This window comes from Bubalus kerabau, chromosome 6 (genome assembly GCF_029407905.1).
Source record: "Bubalus kerabau isolate K-KA32 ecotype Philippines breed swamp buffalo chromosome 6, PCC_UOA_SB_1v2, whole genome shotgun sequence".
NCBI lineage: Eukaryota > Metazoa > Chordata > Mammalia > Artiodactyla > Bovidae > Bubalus > Bubalus kerabau.
In genome coordinates this window covers 28,597,591-28,622,060 of record NC_073629.1, presented here as the reverse complement: position 1 = coordinate 28,622,060, position 24,470 = coordinate 28,597,591, and the positions used below count along the sequence as shown (strand labels likewise).

Below are 24,470 nucleotides of genomic sequence, written 5' to 3'. Positions count from 1 at the left end.
TCTACAATGCTATATGTAGCCTGCTTTTTTTTTTTTTTAATGTATTTCTTTGGCTGCATTGAGTCTCATTTGTGGCACATGGGATCTTGAATTGCGGTATGTGGGATCTTAGTTTTCCAACCAGGGAGTGAACCTGGGCCTCCTGTGTTGGGAGTGTGGAGGCCTAGCCACTGTAGTGACTAGTGTAGGGAAGTCCTGTAGCCTGCTTTTAAAATTTATCACTAGATCATACAAACTTCCATACTTTGTAATTATCATTTTAAACAGCTTTATGATATTTCTTTGGGCTTCCTTGGGGTCTCACTGGTAAAGAATCCGCCTGCCAGTGCAGGAGATGAGGGTTTGTTTCCTGGATTGGGAAGATTCCCCGGAGAAGGAAACGGCAACCCACTCCAGTAGGCTTTCCTGGGAAATGTATTGGACAGAGGAGCCTGGGGGGCTGTGGTGCATGGAGTCACAGAAGAGTCAGATATGACTTAGCAACTAAACAGCAACAATGATACCTCTTTGGGTGAATGAATCATATTTCCCTTACCAGTTCCTCCTTTTGGGGAGCATTGAGAGTGTTTCTAGCTTTTCACTATTATAGGCAATGTGCTAATAATAGTTTTTCTTTTAAAAAGAAAAATTCTAGAAGTTTGCATTCCTGGATTAAAGAATTGAGAACTTTTTTTTTTTTCCATTGGCTTTTGGAAACTGTGAGCACATAGCTTACAGGCTGCTTCCCTGGGTGTTGTTTTGTAACTGCCACACTGACAGTAGGGGCTGGACAGGGTGTCTCAGGCCCGGAAGCCCGGCAGACCGGGCTGTGTCCGGTCTGATGGCCCAGGGCCAGGTCTCTCCCACTTCCGGTTTGCTGCTTCTGCAGTGGGGTGTGGCTTGCCCCCACCCACCTGTCCCCCTCCCAGACACCTGAGCGGAGCATTTAACACCCTGGAGGCTCACCCTTGCTCACGTGTTCCATAACAGAGATCCCAGAGTGGAGGCTGTCACTGTTATTTATCTTCCAATTGAACTTCCTTGAGGTTGGCTTTGAAGGTTGATACCTTTTTTGTTTGTTTCTCTCATTTTCCCAGAGTTTGTTCCCGTCGAAGAGTGACTCCTTGATTCCCAGGCCCTTTGAGGTCTGAGGAGTCCAGTAGGTGAAATTCTCTCTACCTCTAAGGAGAAACAGTACCTGCTCCTGCAGCGAGACAAGCCCTCCATTGCTATGGATACCGAATCCACGTATTCTGGATATTCTTACTATTCAAGTCATTCGAAAAAATCTCACAGACAAGGGTATGTAAGCTCTTGCTTGTTGCACTTTTCCTCTGGGGGCAGAATTTGCAGGTTTCTCAGGCTTCCTGGACTCACTTTCCCAATCCCCCTGGGGGGAGCCAGCACTGGCATTTCAGTCCACTGGTGCATGAGAAGCTGAGCTTTCAGAACCTTTTAACCTGCGTTGGGAGGAACTACACCGCCAATTTGCATTTTATAGCCACCATTACCGTTGATGACCTTCACTTCTCACATTGATTTTAAATTAAAGTTGCTCCCTTCAGTGGAAATGTTTTTCATTTCTAAGTACTTCTCCAAGATGACAGTTCTCCCAAAAGCTTTACCAAGAATCTAAGTGAAAGTTTTATTAAAAAAAAGAAAAAGTGTTAATTTGTCGCTTCTTACCCAGAGCTGCTGACTCATGGTCCATTATACCCTTGCTTGTGGGGTTTATCCACTGAAGTGGCAGGTTGGCAGGCTTGGCCTGGTGCCTTACGTATTTCTCTGTCTCTGACTCGTCTTCCCAGTGAACAGGCCTGGGTTTTGGACATCTGACCTGGGTAATGGGGGCGGCCAGATTTCCCCTCCTCTGTACAGAATGAACAGGTCTGCACTGGTGTTCCTGGGGCCTGCCGTGTTACAGACCTGTGGAATGGTGAGGAAATGAGTGAATGAAGAGGTAGTGCCAGGCCAGTGTAGAGTGTGGTTGATGCAGTTGCAGGGCTGCCTGTTACTTAGACCCCTCATCTGTCAAATGGGGAGAGCAGTACCCTCCTCACAGGGCTGTTGGGAGGATTAAATGAGATGATGCCTCTGGAGCATTTAACACGGCACATCGTAGGCCACTCACCAGTGCCTGGATTTATGCTGTCAGCGGCCCTGGCATTTCAGCACCACATTTGAAGGCCCCAGTTGACCCCAGTCCACAGACCCAGGGAAGAGCTGGGAATGGCGATTGTAGTGGTGTTTCCTGACTGAGCAGTTCCCCTTACAGGCAGCTAAGTGCAGAGCAGGATTTTGTTTTGTGAAACAGCCATATGCCACATATACCTAATTGACTTATTTATTTGTGAGTCCATATGGATCTATACACGCAGAAAGAGGTCTGGAAGGATAGTGTCCAAGCTGTCCCAAGTGGTCCTCCACAGGGAAGGATGGTGACCGATGGGCACTTAGATGCTTTATCTTTCTACACTTGTTCAATCTTTTATAAGTAGATACATTTTGTGATTAAAATAGAATAGAATAGAATAAATATGAAAATATGAAATATGAATGTGAAATATGAAAATATGAAAAATGAAAATATGAAAAAAACAAATAGAATAAAAATGTAAAAGACCTCTGAAGATTAATGACATGAGAAAATCTATATGAGGCCATGTTACTAAAAACCAAGATTCAAAACTTTGCACATTATAATAGGTATATATTGTTATGATATGGTGAATGGTAACAGTTTGTGTGTGTTTTAAACTTTCATTATTTTCTAAATTTCATGTATTGCTCTTCCAATCATAACAATCTGGGGAAAAGAAGTAAATGAGCTTGTGCTGGAACCCAGGCAAGACTTTCTAGTCAGCATGGGAAACAGAAAGAAGTGCGGCTGAGTGAGGCCAGAGCCCAGATCCTGGGAAAGTCAGGAACCCTCTGGTGAGAAAAATTTAATCACCAATTTCAATCAGTGGGTAAACATATCAGATTCGTTCTAAAATACCAGAAACAGCTGTTTAAAAATATCCAATCTTTGAACTTAACCAGGAAAAGCAGTTCCCCTGTCAGTGTGCCAAGCTTCCCCGTCCTGCACTGTGAGGAGCGGAGTGGGAATCGGGTTCTCTGGGTGCTTGGAGATGAGTAAAGCAGGGATGTCTTGCAGGGTTCCGAGGAGAAGCCGTCTCTGGCCTCCTTCATCTGCACTCATGTCCCCTCCCAACACTCATTGCTCTGTGTTCCCTCAGCCCCTTGGGGCCCCCAGAAATTGATACTCTAGTGCTCTTGTGGTAACTTTAAGAGACTATAACTTTCCATGAAAACAGCACGCAGAACTCTGAGGACCTTCTTGGACCCCTGCAGAAAGCGCTAGGCAAATGATAATACAAGCTGAGACCTTTAATACTTTAATCAGGGATGTTGCTGAATGCCTACTCAGGAGGGCTCTGGGTGAGAGACGACCACTGGAGATTTATAGGTGCGCTCCCTGGTGTCTTTAGAAAAACAACAGCTGCTGAGATAACTCCCATGACAGGGCATAGTGACTGTGGGGTGGAGGTTGTAATCCGTAGATAGTAGGTGTCCGGGGTCCTTTGGGTGTAAATGGTTTTGAACAGTCATAGTAGCCCTCCGAAGGTGTGCCCTGGACCCAGCAGAGGGTAGTGTATCAGCGGGGAGTATCTCTGTGAAGGCTGCCTTGCTCAGCGATTTGAATGGCAGAGTAGGAAAGGAGAGGGACTGTGCTCTCTGGGAATCTTCGTAGAACTCTCAGAGAGGAATAATGAAGGGCAGCGAACTTGATATGCTTGATGACACTGAGATCATCTTTGGAGTACTGGCAGAGTTCCAAGCAGATGACAGATGACTTTTTCCAACAAAGAAGCTAGTGGTCTGGTCTTTTGATACCTGCCTTCTCCAGAGGGTATCCAGTTAACCTGCTGGGAAAATGACGCAGGCTCCAGCCGACCTCACCTAACCCTCGGGTTTAGAGCACCAGTTCCTTGAGCTCAGTGCAGCAGCTTCCGGTGCTGTTCACGACCACTCTGAGAGTGCCTGTTAAGATCCTGGGTCATGGTCGCCCATCCTCACAGCGGCCCTTAAACAGTGGGAGGGAGACCCCCGTTCAACAGGTGATAACACTGAGATGCAGAGAGAGAGCATTATGTGCCTGAAGTTATGAGGTTGGTTGGGACCCTCAGGTTTCAGGCCCCATTTCTTGCTCCTTTGCAAGCCATGCTTTTCTTCCTGGGCCATGCACGATGGAGAGCAGCAGGAATAACTGGTAGGGAAAAAAGGCCTGGAGGGAGAGCCCTGGGCCTGATGTGTAAAATGCATTGTCCAAAAGAGGCTGCCAGAGCATAGGGGGGTGGTCCTTTTGTTTCGAGGCCGCTTCAGAGTCAGTCTGTGTGGTGCCCGGCCCTCCCACCCGAAAGGAAGCAGACAGCCAGGCCCTGCAGTCAGTGGAGAGAAAGGACAGGTAGTGGGTGGTGGTAGAGAAGGAAAGGGAGGAGTAACCGGTGGGGCCGGCTTTCCCCCAAATAGAAATAGACAAACACCAGAAATAGAGCCAAATCATCTTCCCAGGAAATGCCGATTGTAAGTGGGAATGGTCTGGGGCTCAGTGGGGATTCTGACTGGAGTGAGAGAGACTTTACAGCACCCTCCCAGAGCTCAGCTCTAGGATCGCCTAAACACATGCGTTTGCACACGCACACACCTGCAGGTACAGACAGATGCCCGGCCTCCAACGTGTTATTGCTTGCCCCCCCAATCCCTGACTTATCTTTACTCAGTACAGGCAGATGCTCCATGGAGACAGGCTCAGAGAAAAAGATACAAGGATTCCTGTGGCTGACACACGTGCCCAGCAAAGGTGTGTAGATGATCAAGACAACTCAGGTGGAGCTGGAGAGACACCCGGTGCTCTTGTGTTTGAAAGACCCTTTCAGTGGTTTGGTAGCCTACCCCATGTCTCCTGTTTCTTTTAGACATGGTGAACTGATGGTCTTCACCACTGTGTGTGTGGGGAGGGGGGCTCTCCCACAGGTACTTGGCACGTCCTTGACATCACAGCAGTTAACAGTCTGGGGATGAAAGTTTGGGTACCAAAGCAGTGAGGCAGCCATACTGAGCTCATAGCTCTGCATTCTGGAAAGTGCTGTATGGCAGCATTTTTGCTGGGCTTCTCTACGTAGTCCAGGCTCAGGCACCTTCCCAGAGCAGTCATTCAGGACCAGTGATTTTTACAAAAGCTGTGCAACAGGTCTTGCTCCCTCAACAAGGACCAGCATGATGTGCAGCCCATGTTGAGTTGATAGGGTAAGCTTTCCATTGGCCCCTTACTTGACAGCATATGGAAAGCTCTTGGTTCTGGACCCAGTGCAGAGTGTCCTGAGTCCCACTCCCAGCCTCATCCACTTAATGCTGTTTTATTGTAGAAGCCACACTGTACATTGTATAGCTAAGCATTGCACTCACATGGCTCCCATTATCAGGCCCTCGCCGTATACAGGGCATTTCACAAATGGGGTGATTTCTAAGTTATCCCACCTACCTCCTCCCTGAGCAGCATTTGGGTGGGAGAGCCTTGAGCAGTTTCCTGCATCCTAATCAGCTGGGGATGCTGATAAAAAGGGCAGATTCCTGTTGTCTCTCTGCTCCAGACTATTTCTCTGGGGGTGGGGCCAGCGAATCTGTACTTAATCTGCACCTCAGGTGGCTTGTCTGTACATTCAAATCTTGAGAAGCGCTGGTTTAGGGTTTCGGTCTTGGAGGATGAGAAACCTTCTGGGGGTTATCGGGTAATAGTTGCTATCTGGTTTAGCTCTGCTGTTGCCAGGGGAATTGTAGAGATCACTTCTCCTTTGGGAACTGTTGGACCCTTTAAAAACCAGACTAGGCCCACTGGGGTCAGGTCGAGGGATGGCTGGCCCCCCAAGAGGCTGTTTCCAGCCCTGAGTGGTTCCCTGCCTGCTTCTGGCCCTAGTAGTGTTCAGGCTGCAGGAATTGGCACACAGTGAAAGAATTTTGATTGCCGGTGGAATTTGTGCTGTCACAGGATTTGACCTGTGGGCCCAGTGAATAGATCGATGGGTCAGGGGAGCACATGACTTGGCAGATGGCAGGACAGTGATAGATGTGAGAGCAGTTGGGGAAAGTGGGGACAGAGCGAGGAGAGGAGGTGCCTCGGTCTGGCCTGGCTGAGGTGAGGCCCTGGGGAGCAGTGATTCCAGACTTAGTCTAAACAGCTCATTCTAAGACTGACCAGACACATGGGAAATCGCTCCCAAATCGCTTATTGTTTCTCACTGTGAGTCCTTTTGAAGTGGTTGTCTTTGGCAGGCCAGAGTGTTGGGCACACTGCTTTGTGTTCTCCAAGGTCAGGGTCCAGTCATGACTTCTAGAAGTAGCTTCAAAGGCAGATTCCACAGCTCTGGTAGTTCAAGTTCAGGGTGTGAGAATGAGCATTAGGAATACTTAGGCTACAAAAATCTTCCATTTGCTCTTCAAATGGTGCAGCATAGTGGGTCTGAATCAAGAGAGTGGGTCCACACCCTGCTCTGCCACTTGGACTTTGGGGAGTCACTCAACCTCCATAAGCCTCAGTTTCCTCATATATAAGATGGGGACAATAATACCACATAGAGTTGTTATTGGGATTGAACAAGTTTCATATAATAAAGCACTTGGTAAGGTACTCTTTGGGGTCCCTGGGTGGCGCAGTGGTAAATAATCCACCTGCCATTGCAGGAGACACAGGAGACATGGGTCGATCCCTGGGTCGGGAAGATCCCCTGGAATAGGAAATGGCAACCCACTCCAGTATTCTTGCCTGGAGAATTCCATGGACAGAAGAGCCTGGTGGGTTACAGTCCATAGGGCCGTAAGAGTTTGACATGACTGAGAAGGTGCTCTGCGCATTGGGGTGGGGACCAGAGTGATTATCAATGAGACACATCTCTAGATAAACAAACAAAATCTCTTAGCCATTTCCCTAGTTGCCCAGTTAAAATAAAACATCAGTGTTGATGAGAACACATTTCTTTCTGGACTCTTATTTAATAGTAGATTGTAATGATAGATTTGGAGAAGGAAATGGCAACCCACTCCAGTGTTCTTGCCTGGAGAATCCCAGGGACGGGGGAGCCTGGTGGGCTGCCGTCTATGGGGTCGCACCGAGTCAGACACGACTGAAGCGACTTAGCAGCAGCAGTAATGATAGATTATGCCTTAGGGATTAGAGATGCTGTCACTGAAAGCGTCTCTGGGACGTCTGGAGCCTCCCTCCCCTTCGAAGGAATTAACCAGGGCTTATCCTAGGGAGGTATGGATAAGGCAGAAGTCTGACCACAGGAAGTCTGCATGTGATCCTGTTAGCTAAGTAGGTTAATAGGAGAAATACTGTGCACAGTAAGAGGGGTTGATTGTATGTTAAAAGCTTCTTTTTCATCTTTCTCCAAGGAACGCATACTCTGCTTCACCAAGTCAAGTCACCATTCTTTGCCAAGTGCTGATGGTAACAGCAATAATTATAGCTTTTGTTAATATTATTGCTACTAGGTATTATTTCACATCCTTATATCTATGTGGTGTGATTATTATCCCCATTTCATAGATGATAAAACTGAGGTTTTCAGAGGTTTTTTGATTAAAACACACAGCATGGGGGCTATGAGTTCACTTTTATTTGGGGCTTCCTGAGAACTAATGCACAGAAGACAGCATCTCAGATAGCTCTGAAAAACTGCTCTGAAGAGGTGGTGGGGGCTGGGGGGTGAGCATATGTATGACTTGACGAAGGGGGTCCATGCAATTAAGCCCATATCTTGGTAGAAGGTTGCTGCTAGTCATGAGGATCAAATGATCTCTTAATGATTTTAGTGCTTTTCTAAGTATGAAAAGATGTGAGAAATTGGGTTCATAAAACTTTCTCCTGAAAATATCTTGTCTGAAGTCCTGTTCTGCCAGTTTTCCCAGAGCATAGATGGTCTCATTCCTACTCTCTGCCCTGAACTCCCTTCAGGGTGTCTTCAAGGTCACTGACTGCCAGGGCTCGTGACTTTACCCTTTGAGCCACTCGTGAGACACTTTCCTTCGTTGGCAGGTTGAACTTGTGCAAGCTCGCACATCACATAGGGACAGAACCAAAATCTGACTGTGCATCTCTGCAGTGTGTGTGTGCGATGCTTCTGTTCTCCCCGGAAACCTTGAGGAGGAGGACACCCAGGTAAAGAACGGGGCACTGATGTCAGGGCGACCCGTAGGACAGAAGTCGAGGGAGCTTGTTCTTGGTCACTGAGGGGCTCCTTTGGTGGGGCTCCTGGGTGGACTGTTCACAGCTGGGCTTGGGGGTACCAGTCTTCATATATGGTTAGTACCCAGGTCATGACTTGCACAGTGGTTAATTCCTTTCGTAATTTCAGCATTTACCCACAGCAGAGTGCTTTCCTAGTCACCCTAGAAGACCACGCAGGAAGTTCATCTGGGGTAAAATGATGCAGCAGCCTGCTTTCCTTAGAGAAAACGCGCATGCACACACACACACACACACACACACACACACGCTCATGTGTGTAGCTCTTGGCGTCATTTGTCCCAGCTTTTGTCTGTTTCTGTGGGTGCCTTGAGTTCATCTAGAACCTATGAGAATGACTTTTCGTTTCGAATTTGCAGGAAAGAGAAATAAGTGATTCTCTTGGTTTGGAATCTCCTTTCTTCTCTTGTCCAAGGTGTAGGGTTGACAGTGCGTCCCGGATTTTTTTGGGCAGACCGAAGCTTAGGTATTTTGCTGTGTTGTCCCAATAAAATAATGTCCTAGAAAATAAGTTTAGGCAAATTATAATCAAATCAAATCAGTAATCTTACCATGAAATGTGCCTTATCTACAGAAATTCTAAAATTCACAATATTAGACTTTGAAAAAATATGACCACTGTTGAGAGAGAAGGAGTGACAGTCTTTGTTTTGGGTCTTAGAGTGCCAGAAAGAAAATAGTTAAGTAGGGAATAAAGATCAACTTATTCCTCACAGTGGGGGTGGCAGTGGGTGGGGATTGGCACAGTGTGTGTGTGTGTGTGTGTGTGTATCTGCAGAATTTTCTTAAATTCAAGATGAAATTCATAACATGTTTTGATGAGGGTTAATTAATGTGATATAAATGTGCTAGCTGATTATCTTTCGTGTTTTTTCAGGGAAAGAAATAGAGAGAGGCACAAGCCACCCCGGAATAAAGATGGCAGAGGGTCAGAAAAATCTGTCACCATTCAAGCTCCCACTGGAGAGCCCCTGTTGGCAAATGATTCTGCTCGGACAGAGGAAGCTCAGGTAAGGATCAAAGGTAGTCTGTAAGTACACTGCCGCTTGATCAGGCTTCTTTTCTGTAAATGTTTTCCTAAGTCTTGTTGCCACAGGTTCTCTTGGGTTTTTATCTTTATTTTTCTAGCATGTTAATTAGTTTATCTATGTCCCGTGGTTTCTTGTTGGTCTAAGAACAGCCTGTCCTGCTATTGGCCAGCTTGAGGATTATTCTGAAGTGTGATTGGTTGGCTTGCTTGGAATGGTGTTGAAAAGAAGCCAGCAAGAGCCGATGACAGGATGGAGATGGCAAAGTTGCAGGCTGTGGGCTCTGGAGACTCATTGCAAAGCAGAACAGTATAGAAGAGAAGGAAGCTCGCTCTCCAGAGCCCCTAAGTCATGTTGGGAAGAGGAGCAGAGAAGTTAGGACAGCCCAGATGGAGCCTCACCAACCCAGAGGCCACACACTTAGATGCCTATTAGGGAAACAGAAGTGAGTGAAATAGGCCCTGGGTTACACAGAAGAGCAAAAATATATCAGGCTAGCTTGGGGATAAATAGCAATCTGTGTGGTACACCAACGTCAGGGCTGTAGCATGGAGTGATAGAGTCTGGCACCTGAAGAATATGTTTCTTCTGTCAAAGGAGTGGCAGCTTCTCAGCTGTGAATGCTTATCACTGTGCAAGAATGCAGGAATTCAGTGTTCCTGGGTCTTGCAATATTTAAGAAAAGCGGAAATTAGGATTTAATGTGAAATCACCCAATTTTTAAGATTTTTTTTCTGATGTGGACTATTTTTAAAGTTTTTTTATTGAATTTGTCTCCATGCTGTTTCTGTTTTATGTTTTGGTTTTTCGGCCGCAAGGCATATGGGATCCTAGCTACCAAAACGGGGGTCAAAGCTGTACCTCTTATGTTAGAAAGCGAGGTCTTACCTACTGGACTGCCAGGGAAGTCCCCAAATGACCCAATTTTAAAGTATTGTCTATTTATTAATTTTTAAAAAGAAAACATTGTGTTCTTCTCTCTGGGTTCCAACTGTCTCACAGCCCTGCTGCTGCTGCTAAGTCGCTTCAGTCGTGTCCGACTCTGTGCGACCCCAGAGACGGCAGCCCACGAGGCTCCCCCGTCCCTGGGATTCTCCAGGCAAGAACACTGGAGTGGGTTGCCATTTCCTTCTCCAATGCATGAAAGGGAAAAGTGAAAGTGAAGTTGCTCAGTCGTGTCTGACTCTTAGCGACCCCATGGACTACAGCCTACCAGGCTCCTCTGTCCATGGGATTTTCCAGGCAAGAGTACTGGAGTGGGTTGCCATTGCCTTCTCCGGTCTCACAGTCCAGTTGATTTAAATAAACATCTGAGTTATACTCAGAAACATGTTTGCATACTCTCCTGAAGTATATGCCTGACCAGCCTTGGCCCCAAATAAACGAATGGGTGCCTGCACAGCTGTAAAGATACAGATAAGCATATATCTGTACGTTCTTACAAGTACAGACAGATATGCATTGGTAAGCAGATATATGGACTGAAATTGGAATTCTTCAGAGCACACGAGATGCTGTTAGAAGCCAAAGCTGCCGTTGTGGTTGAATGTGACGTTTGTTTAGTGATAAGTAAATGACTTTAGTCCTGACTGTTGCACTTCCTGCCTTGGCTCTGGGACAGTCATAGGGATGGAGAGCCAGAGGGCCAGAGGAATGGTGGAATGGATTGGGCTAGTCTTAAGACTGGACCACCCTTAAGTGCTACAGGGGTCAGTTTCTTCTTGGATGAATTCACGGGTGCTGGTGGTCTACTGTGAAGGCAGTTCATTTGTCATGTCTACATCTTGTAGCCTACTCTGAAGTTACATTCAGGGAAAAGCACTGAAGTGGGCATTTGGAGGCTGTACTTCTCAGCACCTGTGTGACTTTGGGCATGTCCAACTGTTCTGGGCCTCATTTTCTTCACTGAAAATCTTGGGGATTGAGTTAGAGGGTCTGAGATCCTTTCTATTCTGAGAACCTCAAGCTTGGGAAGACCTTGGACATCTTCATTTTGGGGCACAAGTGTGCACACATTATTAAAATGGACAGGGGATTTAGTTAGCAACTCTTTGGCAGGAAAAAGGATGAGTAACCAAATCAGCAATATCAACCAAATAACCACAACACTAGTGATCATTATTTCAGTACTGATCATCGACTGAATATTAGGCCCAATGCAAAACATGGGATCCAATATTTGCTGTCACTAAGAGTGTAACAAAATAACTTATTGTACTAAACTGTTGGCTTCCCAGGTGGCTCAGTGGTAAAGAACTCACCTGCAATGCAGGAGATGCAGGTTTGACCCCTGGGTCAGGAATATCCCCTGGAGAAGGAAATGGCAACCCACTCTAGTATTCTTGCTGGAAAATCCCATGGACAGAGGAGCCTGGTGGGCTACAGTCTATGGGGTCGCAACTAAACAACAACAGACTCACCTTAGGTTAAAGCAAGTTGTCCGTTTTTGAATGTGTAGCCATTTCTTCCCATGCTTGTGATTTTTTTCTTTTTACAGAATTGAAGTAAATTTACCCAGAGATATGAACAGATCTTAAGTGTATAATTCAAGAAATTGTAACAGCTGAATAAGTCCATATAACCCACACTTCTATTAAAATGTATATTTCTATCACTCTAGAAAGTTCTCTTATGTTTTCCCAGTCAGTCCCTTCCCCCAGCCCCCTCCAAGGCAACCCTTGCTTTCATTCAATCACTATAGATTAGTTTTGCCTGTTTTAGAATTTAATGTAATTGGAATCATATTTTTTTGTTTTGGACCATTTTTCACTCAGCATCATAACTTTGAGATTTATCCATGTTTTGCTATATTTCAGCAATAGTGTTCTAGTGTATGCATATATCACAGTTTGTTATCCATTCTTCTTCCTATGGATACACATTTGAGTTGCATCATTTTGGGCTATTATGAAAATAAAACGATTAAGAACATTCTTGTGCAAACCTTTTTGTGGACATATGTTTTCATTTATTTGGGGTAAAAGCCTGGAAGTGGAATTACTGGGGCTCTCCAGTTAAGTGTAAAGTCACGTTTGTATGAGACTACCAGACCAGTTTTCAAGAGTGATTGTGCCATCTGTACTTCCACCAGCAATGAGAGAACAGTGGTTGCTTCTGGCTGTTATCTTAAATAACAGCTTCTCTCTTAGTACATGATACTTGTAACTTTCTGAGGCAAAGAACTCTTTGTTCATAGGTTCAGATCTTTATTGACACCACTACTGCTTCTTTCTGTAGCCTATGCATTTCATGAGTCATATTTATTTATTGTTGCTAGATTTCAGGTTATCGTTTAGCTGTGAGATCTCTAGCTTGCCGATTCAGCTATTAACTTAGACTAGATTTTTTGAAATTGGTATCGTATGCATTAATTTCACCCAGCGTACCACCATATCTGACTGTTTTTTCCAATTTAAATCATATACACAAATTTCTGAGGCAAACCCCTTTGGACCCAGTGTGGCTTTTCATCGTCTTCTTGCTCTGTTGTTGCTTTGGAATGGAGTCGTCGTTGCCAGAGAAATAGCAAAACTGTTTAAAACCCTGACAACTGGATCATGTTAAGTGAGGAGACAATTGCTCCAAACAACCACAGACTTTAAAAAGCAAGCGAAAGCAAGATGGTAAAAGGCACACATTCTAGTAATCTTGGTATTTTGTAAAGTTTATTTTTATTTATTTACTTATTTGGCTGCACTGGGTCTTAGTTGCAGCACACGGATCTTCCATCTTTGCCGCGGCTGGCATGATCTTTAGTTGTGGTGTGTGGGATCTAGTTTCCTGACCAGGGATCGAACCTGGGCCTCCTGCATTGGGAGCATAGACTCTTAGCCACTGGACCACCAGGGAAGTCTCAGTCTCAGTATTTTTATACCTTTGATGCTCAATTTGTCACAGGAACTCGAGTTTAAGATGGAATTTTTGAGCTATCTGGGCCATCGATACTAGAATCTGTTTTGCTTGTTCAATGAGAAATATCAGAGAGTGCTTGATACCTACTAAATGGGTCTTAAAAACGTTATGGAGGTTTAAAAAAATGTGTGTACCAACTATAGGCGGGCTTTGATTTGTACATAACCATGTAAGTTCGCTCCTGTGCAAGATCTCCACTCAGAGCTCCTAGAGGGCACAGACTACTATTACTCCCCACTTCTGAGAGATAGACTTTGTAAGCCTTTATAGCCCAGTCGTGAATCAAGAAGGAAATGCAGAAGGTCTTCTCCTTGGGCTGTAGGTGAACTTGCACACAATTTTCTAACAGCAGATTGTCTGTCACTGAGCCTCTCAGGAATTCCAACACAGTGGATGATAGTCACTGTTATAATAATAAATCACCCAACAAACAGGTTAAGTTATGTTTTTTTCTGTTGGAAAAGGTAAATATACGGTATAGTTTGCAAAACTTCAAGAAAAATTGTCATAGTTAAAACATTCCTCTATCTAAAGAGTTAAGCCTTCATTTCCCAGAAAGCCTATGTGTGTATCAGGCTTCATTTCCCAGGAAGCCCACACATGTGGATTGTGGTTGAAGAAGGTGGGCCCTCCTGTCCCCCGAGCTCCTGTGGGCTTTGTGGCTTTAACATGCAGTGTGCCATGTGCCTGTCGGTTCTAACTGTTCTCTCCCCATCAGGATGACAACTGGGGCGAGACCACCACGGCCATCACTGGCACGTCGGAGCACAGCATCTCACAGGAGGACATTGCCCGCATCAGCAAGGACATGGAGGACAGCGTGGGGCTGGACTGTAGGCGCTACCTGGGGCTCACCGTGGCTGCGGTGCTCGGACTCCTGGTCTTCCTCACCCCCATTGCCTTCATTCTGCTGCCCCCCATCTTGTGGCGGGACGAGCTGGAGCCTTGCGGCACCATCTGTGAGGGACTCTTCATCTCCGTGGCATTCAAGCTCCTCATTCTGCTCATCGGGACCTGGGCGCTGTTTTTCCGGAGGCAGAGAGCTGACATGCCGCGGATCTTCGTGTTCCGTGCCCTCCTGTTGGTCCTCATCTTTCTCTTCGTGGTCTCCTATTGGCTTTTTTACGGGGTCCGCATTTTGGACTCGCGGGACCGAAATTACCAGGGCATTGTGCAATATGCCGTCTCTCTCGTGGACGCGCTCCTCTTCATCCACTACCTGGCCGTCGTCCTGCTAGAGCTCAGACAGCTGCAGCCCATGTTCACGCTGCAGGTGGTCCGCTCCACCGACGGCGAGTCCCGCTTCTACAGCTTGGGACACCTGAGGTGAGGGGGCTCTTCCTCCTTTCCGGGGCGGAAAGGACCACTGCTGTTTTGCTAGAAGACAGTTAAGTCTACAGCAAGTGAGGGATGTTGCCAGGTGCCAAGAGCAAGACCAGGGTCTGACTCTTTTTTTTTCAGGTTTTGGGAGGAGCTGTGTGTGCATATGTGTGTGTGGAGGGGGAAATTCACATACATTGACTTTGCTGAATTCTGGATGGCGTGTCACAGGGACTGGCTGTCTTCCAGGTTGGAGTTTTGTTGGGCCTGTTTCCAAAATTGTTCACAGCTCTTAAGAATGATGGAGAAAGGAAGCCTTAGTGATGGCTGCTGACCCTGCCCCCAAAATCAGCCTGTGAATGATGGAGTGATCAACAGTTTTGTTCATAATGGTACATCTGGTTTACCGTGTTGTCCCAGTGGAATTATTAATCATTCCTTTCTCCCCCACTCTCAGAGGTTTCCTGATTTGGGCAATAAATTATATGGTCACCCTAGTGACCTTCCAGTAAAGAATCAGGTGTAGATTAGAGACTCTAAACTTGTACGAGTTGAAAATGTATACATGAGAAAAAACTAGAAATACTTTAAGATGTCATATTTGAAATCTATACACAAAATCTAATTATTTTGTGATTAACGAAAAGTGATCATCATTATTTATTGTATTCAGTATTTTGTTCTGCTTTGTTTTTATTTACCTTGAGATAAGCACATCATATAGATTGTCTTCATAAAGGTCATCTATATTTCAGATGAGGAAACAGGGCTTTAGGGGTTTTAAGTAATTAATACAAAAGAACATGGCTAGCTTTGTGCAGAATCTACCAGACCCCATGAAGCCAGGCCTAAGTTAATGTCCTCATTATAGCATTTCTCACTTTGTGTCACTGGCCTATTTTTCTGTTTTCTTCCACAAACTGTGGGCTCCGGAGGACAGGTGCTGCATTTTACTCCTCTTTGCATCCTCAGTGCCTGACCTAGAGCATGGCACACGGTTGGCACCCAGGTGGTTACAGGTGAGAGAACAATCTGAGATGTCTGACATTGTCTTCTCACAGGGCTCTCCTGCCTCCTCGGGCAATATATGTCAATGTGTGTATCTGCTTGGCATATGGTATGTGCTTTGTTGATGGTAGCTGTCATTGCTGTGATACTGCAGAGCAGCCAAGATGGCAAGGGCACCCTAGTGGGGATCAGAACAATGGGCTTTGTCATGTTTTTGGCTGGGGCTGGGGGAGGTGGCCTAACTCTGGTTTAGAGTCAGTTATACTGCCAAACCATCTCGGTATTGGCATGGATCTGTCGTTCCTCTGGCTCAGCTCATACCACCCGAGGACTGGGTGGTTTAGCAGTCGAAGACTGTGCCACCTTGACCAGTCCTTGGAGGGAATCAGTGTCTGATTCCCTTGCTTGGTGCTGCAAAGCCAGGTGTATTGAGTCCTTTGTGGGTGCCCGTGGGGCTCTGAAGGCAAGTAAGTCACTGCTGCTTATTCATCTCAGACAGCTTTTTCCCCCATATTTTACATTGGAGAATGACCAGCAGGCGTATTAAATGTCTGCTGTGTGCAGAGCTCCAGTGGCAGAGGGTCGCTGCCTCCCAAGCTTTGTCCGAAAACTCCTTGGAGACAGACCAGTGGACAGTTGCTGACACAGGCCTTGGAATGGGTGGGAACCCAAGAGGAGGAGGGCACTTAGACAGTGACAGCAATGAAGCCCAACCCCACATCTGTCTCAGGAATGGACAGGTTTAGCCTGAATCAGGAGGGTGAGAGAAATCCAGCTGTGGTTACAGAGAGAGAAGTGACATTTGGAACTCTGTAAATGTCAGTAGCTAGGACACTGGCCCATAGTGAGTCTGCCGTGGTTTTGAGTTTTGGCTCGGCCCTAGCTGTGTGAATCCCACCTGCAGAGGTGGAAAAGGGAAGGGTGACTTCTCACTTTAAGTAGTCCATGCAGTGGGGCTGACTTTCTCCAGGGGCTTCCATGCTCCAACACTGCTTGCTCTGCATGCTGGTCCAGGGTGGGAGCGGGGAGGGGACACACAAAACGGCCCCAGGATGCGCGCCATGGTATGTTCAGACAGCTGTGCGTGGTGCTGGTTCCTTACCATGTGGGTGCACTGGCCAGAGGTGACCTGCACCCGGGAGGCAGGCTGGGTGTTCTGTGTGGCCCAGGGCTTATCATAGACGCCGCAGAGTTGTCCTCACCATGACCAACAGCTGCCCCATCCATACTGGCTAACCTTGAAGCCTCTTTCCCCAGCTCCCCCAGGAGACAGAAGGTGGCCTGGGCTGGCCCCGTATCTTCCTTCTGACTCCTCCTCAGGGCCATAGGTTTTCCTCCTCTTCTGCTTTCATAAGGACCCCCTTGTCCCTTGTGTGGAGACCCTGGTTGTGGGGTGGAAAGATGGCCAGGGAAGGAGAGGCATCTTCACTCACAGAGCCCTCAGGTGGGCCTGGCTGCCCATGAGACAGTCAGGCTGTGAGACCTGAGACAGATTTGGCATCCATCTCTCCCTGCTGGCCTGAGCGCGCCTGTCACCTGCCGAGCCCTGGGCTAAATCTGGTCGAAACCCAGCAGCGGCTGGAAGAGTCACTGGGCCAGAAATAGAACTTCTGAGCTCTTTTGTAAAGTGTAGAAAAAGACAGGAGGGAAAAGGGAATTGGCATAGACAAAGAGCAGGTCCCGGGGAGCAGAATAGCGGGTTGTCAAAATCAGGAATCAAGATGGTCCGCCCTCTGTTATGTAAGTTCCTCCCCCAGCAGCAACCTGTTGGGCTGAGGTGCAGAGTGATGGCAGCGTCTTTTGTTGCTTTGTTTTCAGGCAGTTTTATAGAGTCAGCTGAGGTATTTTTGAAAACAGAAGAATGCCTCATCTTTAGTGTCTTAAAGAAAATCCCTGTCTCCTTAGCTCTCATAAAAATTACTTTTAGGAGCCTTGCTTGTTGGCTGGAATGGCTTTTGGGGGCTTATTTGAAAACGTTCAGAAACGGAAAAGGTTCCTGGTGTGCAAAGTGAAATACCAAAGGAGATTAAGATACTTTAACCTTTGCCCAGTGCTGCAGGGGTTAACGGGGCTTTCCAGATGTCTCCCTTTCCCTCCTTGCTGCCACTGGGGTGGGGGCAGGTGCTGTGGTGTCACCCTTTATAGTTGAGGGCCCCAAGCCATAGGCTAGGGCCATACTTGAGGCCTCAAGGACCAACGTGTTCCTGTGCCTCGCACCCCGTCCCCACGTTCTCCACAGCATCCTGGGCTTTCAGCACATTGTAATTCTACACGCATGCTTCACATGTTTTCCTGGCCACATTCTCACAGTGAGTTGCTCACTTTTTCAGGATTTCACCAAACACTATTTTTTTTTTTTTTTTAAGAATTTGTAAAATATTTATTTGGCTGTGCCAGGTCTTAATTGTGGCATGAGGAATCTTTTATCTTCATTGTGGCATGCAGGATTCTTAGTTGTGGCATGCAGAATCTTTCTTAGGGCATTCGAACTCTTAGTTTTGGCATATGGGATCTGGTTCTCTGACCAGGGTTAGAACCTGGGACCCCTGTGTTGGGAGCATGGAGCCCTAGACACTGGACCACCAGGGAAGTCCCCATTCATTAGCTGACTATATATGGAGAGAAACCTAGGAGAAAAGAGACTTGAAATGATGTTTAATGATCCTCATTAATGATTTCTCAGTTTTGAAATCTTTAAAGGTAAACACTGTGACTGTTGGAGCATAGCAGCTAGTACAGTTGACTGACTGAATCCAAGTGGCAGAGCAAAGCAACAGCAGTGGAAGCCTTACCAGTTAGCAGTGGCATAGTCCTTGCCATATGCTAGGCACCTTCTAAACTCTTACCATGTAAATCACTTAATCGTCACAGCAGTCCTGCAAGGTAGGCATGTTTTCTTCATTTTCAGATGAGGAAACTGGGGCTTGGAGGAGTTACATAGGTTGTCTGTGGCCATACAGCTTATAATTGTGGGAGGTAGGGTTTGAGCCCAGGCCGGTTCCAGGATGATCTTAAGCATTTCACCATGGTGCCCAGGAACGTATGTGTTCATGTTTGCTGCTTTAAGAATGCATGAGTGAAATTGTTAAGCACTTTTTGAGTGCTTGCTGTGAGCCGAGCTGAGTGCTAGCTCTTTTTATACGCATTCTTCTATCTCATTTAAATCATAGCTTCAGGGCTGGACAGGAGGGGATGAAGAGCCCTGTCAGAGATGCCTGGCCCCCACTCTGCAGTCATTCCTTAGCCCCATTGGTTCTTTCATTCAACAGTCACAAGCAGGCCTCTGCGTTATGACCACAGTAGCAAGTCGGTTTGAGCCTTTGTCTGGCCAAACCTTTTTAACTTTCTGTTTGTCACATGTCCCAAAGAACACCTCTTTTATTTGTTGCTGTTAAAACTACCCCAAAACTTACTAGTTTTGGCAACATTACTTTATTATTTCTCATAGTTTTGTGGGCAGGGCTCAGCTGGGCAGTTCTTTGGCTGGTCTGGCCAATGGTCCCTGTGTGATTGCAGTCCTGTGGTAAGTCACTTGGGATTGGGCTGCTCTCCTGTCCAGGCTATTCTGTGGTTCTCTTCTTCCTCAGAGGGCCTTCCCCCTGGGAAGTAGTTTCTTCATTCGTGTACTGCAGCATCTCAGGCTCCTAAGCAGAAGTTCTCAGGCCTGTTAAGGCTTAGGCCTGAAACTCAACCAGTACCTTGCGTTGCATTCTCTTCTTAGAACAAGTCAAAGCCCCAGCCCAGATTTAAGGAGCAAGGACTGCACAAGTTAGGGACTTTTGGAAGGGTTGGTTCAGTAGGGTCCATGGTGTGGCAGGCTCCCAAGACAGCCTCAGGCTCTCATTTTCAGAGCCTGCACATACTTATAGTTCTAAAAAGTTTAATTATTAACTTCAATTCCTCCCAGAGTCCAGAAGTAACATATTTTACATCAGAGAAAGAGCTGCTGTACGGAGGTCATGTGAACATCAGTGAAGGGTGATAGCTGATAGTCATAAGCAAGGAGAAAGACACAGAAGCCACAAAAGCAGAGTTAACTCTCATCTTGGTCTTCTGCGAAACTTGTCTATTCACAGTGACCCGTTGTGTGAGATACTCAGATTGCTGAAGCTCCATTTTACCTAATCCAGCCAGCCAGGTTTTTTTAACTCAATGTTTCATTCATTGAGACTAAGAGTACCTTATAAATTGGCATTGACCATGGACCTTTTAATCAAAGGTCTGGTTACTGCTCACAGAACCACTCATGCATTAGAAGAAATAATTCTTGGATTGATTTTCAAACAGTGAAAATTTATGATTGTGCATGGTTGCAGCATTGTGTTAGAACTATTGTAGACCATGTTCCCTCCAAAATTCATAGCTATAAATGAGAAAACAAGGAACATGTATTTGAACAATAAAGAAAAGGTGATCTCTGTAATAAAATGGCAAAGAACTTCATGGGATTATGTTTCTGTTCTAGTGTTTTGTGGAAGGTAGAACTTGCAAGCAATGAAATTGGGTTTTTTAGCGAAAGCAATTTCTAAGCAAACTATGGAAGGTACAGCTTGAGTCCTCCTTACTCCTTATTTTAAAATGAAGAAAAGAGAGGAATTAAAGAAGGCATTGTTAAGCAGAAGGTAACCAGAACTTGAAGAATTGAATGAGTCTCAGCTTATCCATATTGCAAAAAAATGAGGAAGCATGTACTAAAGAGAACGCCAACAGGTGACTGACAGCCATTTGATAAGGAGATTAGTATAGGTGTGAACCAGGGATGGAATCAGTCATCTCAGCAGAAGCCAGGAATAAAGATGGGATTATGCCAGTAGAAACACTGTCAACTGAGACTAAAGGAAACAGAGAAAGTATTGTAAAATGAGGGAATGCCGTGAACATGCATTATCCTTCAGGAAAAGAGAATGACTCCAAAGATGATTCAGGATCATCACTCCTCCACAGGCTCAGGGGCAAGGCTGCTTCCTTCCTGGATTCAGACGATGGTCCCCTGCCTTGGTTTCAGTGGCCTGGTTCCATTGGCAGGGCTGGGCCACAGAGCCTTAGGAGGGTGATGGGCCACCCCAGTGGGCCCCAGGGACAAAATGTTAAGCTAAAGAGGATCATTCTCAAGTGTTAAGATCTGATGGAATTTACCTTGCTAGGTTTTGGGCTTGCTTAGGACCCATCACCCCTTCCTTCTTTCCAGTTTCGTCTTTCTGGAATGGGAATGTCTCTCTTGTGCCTGATTCACCATGAAATTTTGGAAACGCATAACTTGTGTGGTTTCACAGTTCACAGCTGGGGAGGAATTTTGCCTCAAGTCCCATCCATATCTGATTAGATGAGATTTTAGACTTTACACTTAGAGTTGATGCTGGAATAATTTCAGAGTTTGGGAATTGTGGAATGAATGTGCTTATGTGCTTTGCATGCAAGAAGGACATGAATTTGGAGGAACCAGAGATGGAATGTTATAGGCTGAATTGCATACCCCCAAATCCATAGGTTGAGGGACTTCCTTGATGGCTCAGCGGTAAAGAATCCGCCTGCAATGCAGGAGACGCGGGTTCAATCCCTAGGTGGGGAAGATCCCCTGGAGGAGGAAATGGCAACCCACTCTAGTATTCGTGCCTGAAAAATCCCCTGGGCAGAGGAACCTGGCGGGCTACAGTCCCAAGGGTCTTAAAGAGTTGGACACAACTGAGTAACAACACACATACAAATACATAGGTTGAAGCTCTAAACCCCGTTCGGCTGTATTTGGAGTTAGGACTTCTAAAGAAGTAATTAAGGTTAAGGGAGGTCATCGGTCTTGTAAATTAGTGTCCTTATAAGAAGCACCAGAGATCTTCCCTGTGTGCGTTCCCTCCTGGTGCATGCGGACTGGGGAGAGACCACATGAGAGCATAGCGAGAAGGCAGCCGTCTGCAAGCCAGGGAGAGTCTGCAGCAGAAACTGAATTGGCTAGACCTTGAACTTGACTTTGAGGCTCTAGATCTGTAGGAAAAGAAGTTTCTGTTGTTTAAGCCACCCAATCTGTGGTGGCTGAGCTAAGGACGGGAACATTCCCCATACTGTTGACCTTTGACCCCAAAGCCCCAGGAAACCACAGATCAGTGAACCTAGCCTGACCCCGTGAAACAGAGCTCCCGTTGTCCTCTCTCCAGCTCATGCCTGCTTCCTCTCAGCTTGAGTAGGGGGCCTTGTTTCTCTCCATGGCACTTTGGCTTTCCAGTTAGAGGTGAGAAAGGGAGAGTCTCCTAGGGAGGTTAAGGTTATTTCAGGGTTTATCTAGCTCCACTGGAAATCTTATGTCTGTGATTCTGGGTCAAATAATATCAAAACCGGTGGTTACACTGCTGATTGGGCTTGGTTGTCGGGCTGGGCTGTGGACCCCTCCCTTCCATATGCAAGACCAGCAGCAGCTATCTCGAGAGCCTGGCTCCATCACCTTTGAAGTTGGGAGTGTTTTTAAATGACCACCAGAGGTCTTGGTTCATGATTTTTATGGTCATGGCTTCGCATGCAGTCTCATTTTTAGAAATATATCTTCTTGTGTAACTGCTCTTCAGAAAGATAGTTGTAGGCCCCATCCCCACTCCCTAAGGAAACAAAGGGTAAGAACGAGAAAGAGCTGAAGAGCAGAGTGTCAGGTTTCGCTCAGTCTCTGCTCTGCTGTGGGAGAATTTGGAAGGTGGGCTCAGAGCTGCCGTTTGTGGTTTGGCCCCATGGTGCCTGTTAAAAGTGGCTTTAATTAGAGTGTAAGGTGCTGGACACTGTGAGCCTGTGTTTGCTCAGCTGCCTGCTGGCAGCAGCCACAGCTGGGAAGGCTGCCCTCTCACGGCATCTGCCCACAAGCCCTGCTCCAAGGCAGAGCGGACAGACCGGAGCTCAGGACGTGACCCTGGTTTCTACCGTCTCCCCAAGGGCCCTGGGCAGGCGGTGGTGGGTCCACACTGGAATGGTGTGTGGTCTGTTTTCCAGGGACTCGCCCCGTGGCCAGCCCAGCATTCTGCACGTCCCCTCCACAGACCAATGGGTGTGATTTAGTGCAGTGTGTGTGCTGTGCTAACACTCGAGGGCAAGTGGACAGGACTCTCTTTCCCTGTCCTGCTCTGTATTGGCCTCGATTAGTCTCTGTAAGCAGAGATCCCGTGGCTAGGCCTGTTGCCCTTGGCCTCCAGATCTTTCCATGTGGGCACCTGCAGTTCTTCTTAGGGCCAGAGGTACCCAAGTCAAGGGATGTGAGGCTGGATAAGAGTAGGCCAGCCGAGCATCCTGGGTGGGTCTGGAACTGCTCTCAGTCCCGATCTAAATCTGCTTTTCAAGGCACCCAGAACAGGTGGTTGTCTTTGATGTTTATCTGATGTGATTCAGCTCAGTGATTTGAAGCTTGAAAGGCAGAATTCCCATCGCAGGCATGGCAGGTGCAGCCCAGGTTGGACCCTGCAGGAGGTGACGGTGCACTGGGGCTTGTGCCCTGGCCTGGAAGTGGGCCACAAGCTCTCTGGGCAGATGTGGCCATAGCCAAGCCTGTCACTTGAGGGGAAGCAAGCCCATAGGTCCCCCACCTGCGGGGTCTGCCAGCATCTTTCTGTTGTGGGACAGTCAGCCGTGACTGGACCATCCCCTGGGTGGGGACTCTCATCAGCAGTGTCAGCTAGCTCAGAACCTCCCGGTGATCGCGGTGTTCCAGCCTAGATGGATGCCATGCGTCTGGTTGTCTAGTTCCTGCGACTAGGAGGACCAGGGTGTTGTATGAAGCTGTCAGCCACTTCTGTGCTCACAGTCCTCCCAGTACTGACAGTGTGATCTTCTCTGAGCTGGTTCTTTGTGGCTTTGCTTGTTTTATTAGAGAGGATGTTTCCCAGGTTACACTTTCTTAGCAGGAACTTAAAGTAGGATGTTACAGGAAGGGGTGACCCCTTCTAGGGCCCAAGAGTGGGCTCTTGTCTAACACTCAGAAATGAACTGTCCAAGGAGACACACGAGCTGACAAAGCAAGAGACTTTATTGGGAACGGGCACCTAAGTGGAGAGTAGTAGGGTGAGGGAACCCAGGAGAACTGCTCTGCCACGTGGCTTGCAGTCTCGGTTTTACAGTGATAGGATTAGTTTCCGGGTTTTCTTTGGCCAGTCGTTCTGACTCAGGGTCCTTCCTGGTGGCTTATCCATTGCTCAGCCAAGATAGATTCCAGTGAGAAGGATTCTGGGAGGTGGTTGGACATGTGGTATCTCCTTTTGACCTTTCCTGAACTCTTCCGGTTGGTGGTGGCTAATTAGTTCTGTGTACCTTACCAAGATCTGCTGTCGTAAAATAACTCACCCACATGGTTACCGTGGTGCTTGGCCAGGGTGGGCAGTTTCAGTTAATGTGCTTCCCTTAATAGGGACAGTAAAGGGCCTGAAGTACCCTGAGTGCCCTCCAAACCACACGTTCATTTCACCTCCTTCCTTCTGGAAGTAGCTATCCTGGCGTCTGGTTGCAGTTTGCTGGTTTTCAGTAGGATCTCCTGCAGGGCTTGTCTGCAGCCGGTGCTCAAAGCCTCATCCAGGGACACCTGCCAGTTTGCGGATCTCGATTCAGAGAACGTGGTCACTGAAGCCAAGGTTCTAGCAGGCCTGGGTCACCGGGGAATCCATGTGGCCTAGGGAACAGCCTCCTCGGACTTCACCAGCAGGACAGGGATGCTGACCACTGTCCCCTCTCAGGATGGGCCTCACTTCGAGATCTCAAGCAGTCATGTATGTCCCCCTGTCATGACAAGGTCCCGGAAGATCCTGCCTTTCTCCCACATCTTCCTGCATCCTAACCCAGACCTGTCTGTGAACAGGTTCCAACTTTTGCTGCTCCCTGTCCTCAGGTTCCAAGGTGATCATTGCCTGTTATCTATGTGGGACTTGCGTAGGCTACTGGCCCCAGTAGGGCAGACATTC

At 47.0% G+C, this 24,470-nt stretch overlaps 1 protein-coding gene across 5 annotated transcripts in view; it reads left to right on the top strand.

The window, feature by feature from the left end:
• Nucleotides 1-24,470, top strand: part of VANGL1 (VANGL planar cell polarity protein 1) — a 59,706-nt gene that overhangs the window by 10,493 nt on the left and 24,743 nt on the right. For 3 of the 5 annotated variants that reach the window (XM_055584629.1, XM_055584627.1, XM_055584628.1), the window contains 4 exons: nucleotides 1,077-1,281; nucleotides 8,075-8,197; nucleotides 9,162-9,294; nucleotides 13,943-14,550. In XM_055584629.1, coding sequence (XP_055440604.1) covers nucleotides 1,211-1,281; nucleotides 8,075-8,197; nucleotides 9,162-9,294; nucleotides 13,943-14,550 — 935 coding nt within the window. In that variant the 5' untranslated portion in view covers nucleotides 1,077-1,210. The remainder of the gene's footprint in view (nucleotides 1-1,076; nucleotides 1,282-8,074; nucleotides 8,198-9,161; nucleotides 9,295-13,942; nucleotides 14,551-24,470) is intronic. The other 2 variants (XM_055584631.1, XM_055584630.1) reach the window with 1 other exon arrangement.